General features: G+C 37.3%; 1 protein-coding gene across 1 annotated transcript; it reads left to right on the forward strand.

The window, feature by feature from the left end:
* The first annotated feature begins 215 nt into the window (after positions 1-215).
* LOC132057854 (uncharacterized) lies at positions 216-1,837 on the forward strand. The gene is made up of 3 exons (XM_059450443.1): positions 216-414; positions 1,034-1,174; positions 1,272-1,837. The coding sequence occupies exons 1-3, from the start codon at positions 216-218 to the stop codon at positions 1,835-1,837; spliced, it is 906 nt and encodes a 301-aa protein (XP_059306426.1).
* The last annotated feature ends 872 nt before the right edge of the window (positions 1,838-2,709 follow it).

Genomic DNA, 2,709 nt, shown 5'->3' on the forward strand with positions numbered 1-2,709 from the left:
GAAATTTGGAACAAAACTCAGGAGAATATCTCTTGGAGTTGAAGAACACTAAGAAACACCCCAATACACCAAGAATCCAAGGGAAGAAACACCCCAATACACCAAGAATCCAAGGGATAAAGGCTAAGGAGAAAGAACTGCCAACCTCTAATGCATTTGATTTGTTAACTAACTATTCCCCTTTGGATGCGGGTGCAGAACTAAATGATATGACTATGGAGAACAACACTCATGATATGTCAAGCAACAAGGATCTAACAGTTGCTGATCTCAATGGAGATAAGATTGAGGATGAGGCTTCTCAGCATGAGAGTTCCACTCAAAGTGACAATGAGTTTGGCTCTGATCAAAGAGACAGACTCAAAGTTAGAAGAAAATTAAATTTTGATAATGTTGATAATTTAGCTAACACCGGTATTATTAGCTCTAACAATCTGTCACCTAGAGGAACTAATGTCTGCTAAAGTGATAAACTTGGTTCCCATAAAGGAATCAGGATCACCCCTACTAAAGTATATTAATGATCAGGTTCGTGTCATGGAACACTAGGAGCATTAAAATTATGGGAGCTTGGGAAAACTTAGAAGTCTTAAGCTACAGTACCAGCTACAGTTTGTATGCATCCAAGAACCTAAAAGAAAAGGGAATCACATCATTAAGTACATGATGAAACTTGGTTTTCAACACTGTCATCATAATCTTAGCAACAAAATTTGGCTCTTCTGGGATTCTAGTATCAATGTTGATATCATTGACAATGCTTAACAACATATAACTTGTCGTATATTCTTCCCTCAGAGTAGTATCAATTTTCATATTACCAGTATTTATGTTGAGTGCACCATACCTCTTAGGAAGCACCTATGGGAAGAACTCCAAAGTTAGGCTGACAAACTAAAGGGCCCATAGGGGATGAGAGGAGATTTCAATGTAATCACCTGCCCTGAAGAGAAGCATGGTGGTGCACCATACAATATTCATAAGAGTCTAGATTTTCTTGAATGTATGACTGACTGCGGGTTAATTGATGCAGGATTTGTAGGATCTCAATTCACATGGTGTAACAACTGGGGTCACCCCAAAACAATATGGAAGAGGCTTGACAGGTTACTCTTCAATGAAGAATGGCTAGACGATTTCAATGATACAAAAGTCACTCACCTATCTAGAACAGGCTCTGACCATGCACCCTTACTTGCTTCTATTAAAAAAGAAAATATTATCCCAAAGAAGTATTTTAGATTTTTAAATGTTTTGGTGTGGTCACAAAGACTTTATTAAGATTATCAAAGAAGTTTGGTCCATGCCTACTGATGGAAGTGCTATGTGGCAATTACATTGTAAAATGAAAGCTCTGTATTCCAAGTTAAGTGAGTGGTCTAGAGTAGCATTTGGTGACATATTAAAAGATACTAAAGAAGCTGAAAATCAAATCAATATCCTTGAGAAGAAATTAGTTGATGATACCAGTGAGGAAAATAGAAGTGCTCTCCATAAGGCCAAAGCAGAATTCACTAAGCTTTTTAAAAATCAGGAAGCTATTAACAGACAAAGGGCCAAAGCTAAGTGGCTCCAAGATGGGGATAAAAATACTTCTTACTTCCACAAAGTGATTAAAGATAGAAGAAGAAAGTTGAATATCCACAACATTCTTGATAAAGAGGGGCACAAAGTGTCAGGACACAATCAGGTTGCAGAAGTAGCCATTAAGAACTTTAAAGAGCTGTTTAGATATCAAGAATGTGAAGGAAGTTATGATATTCTAGATCAGATTCCCAAATTAGTCACAGAGGAAATGAATACTAATCTACCATTCAAGAGGTTAGAAATGCTGTAAAGGATATGGACCCTGACAGTGCACCGGGTCCTGATGGATTTGATGCAAAGTTTTACCAAGTTTATATAGATATTATCTCATTTGATCTACATAGAGCTATAATTGAATTCTTTGAAGGAGCTATAATTTCAAGGTATGTTATTCATACTTGCTTAGTTATTGTCACGACCCAATTTAACTAAGTCGTGCGAACACCTACCTTTCCCACCTCTATAGGCGAACGCTCAACCTAACAATAGTAAAAACATGAATAAATAAGTAAATAAGCGGAAGAGACAAAATCACGTAAGTCTGACGATAATGATATAGAAATATGAAGAAGTAAGGAAAATACACCCCAGAGTCTGGTCTAACCATACAAGAGCAACTATCTAACATCTACGACTCTGAGATATCAAAAATACATCAAAAAGCTGAATATGTCTTGGAGTATCAAGTAAGACATAAAATAAGGGAAGAATCTCCAAGGAGGCGGACGTCCTCGTGCTCACCCTGTAGACTCTAAATAGTAACTCTCGGAACAACTATCAGCCACGAGAAACAGAGGTCAATCCTACCCGAAATTCTGCATTCATAAAAGAAAACAGCAAGTGCAGGTTAGTACAAACAATAGTACTGGTAGGTATCATAGGCCGACCGAGACTAGTTGACATATATAAAGAAAATAAGGTAAGAGAAAACAAGCAAACCATAAAGTACAAGTCATGCTTCCAAGAAATCGACTCACAATCAAGCCTTGATGTAACAACTAGCCCAAGTGAAACAAATATCCAAGTATACCGAAAACCAAGTCCCATCAAGACAATCAACAGGTAGCCCATATCAAATACAGTCCAAGAATATGACCGACACAGTACCTAAATCATAAGCAA

Source organism: Lycium ferocissimum, chromosome 5, assembly GCF_029784015.1.
Source record: "Lycium ferocissimum isolate CSIRO_LF1 chromosome 5, AGI_CSIRO_Lferr_CH_V1, whole genome shotgun sequence".
Taxonomy (NCBI): Eukaryota; Viridiplantae; Streptophyta; class Magnoliopsida; order Solanales; family Solanaceae; genus Lycium; species Lycium ferocissimum.

Excerpts from the sequence above, each read along its gene's own strand:
- LOC132057854 (XM_059450443.1), top strand. The coding sequence starts at position 216 with ATGGAGAACAACACTCATGATATGTCAAGCAACAAGGATCTAACAGTT. Across the intron at positions 415-1,033 it reads TGATAATTTAGCTAACACCG|GATTTGTAGGATCTCAATTC; the intron begins GTATTATTAGCT and ends TAATTGATGCAG. Across the intron at positions 1,175-1,271 it reads CACTCACCTATCTAGAACAG|ACTTTATTAAGATTATCAAA; the intron begins GCTCTGACCATG and ends GTGGTCACAAAG.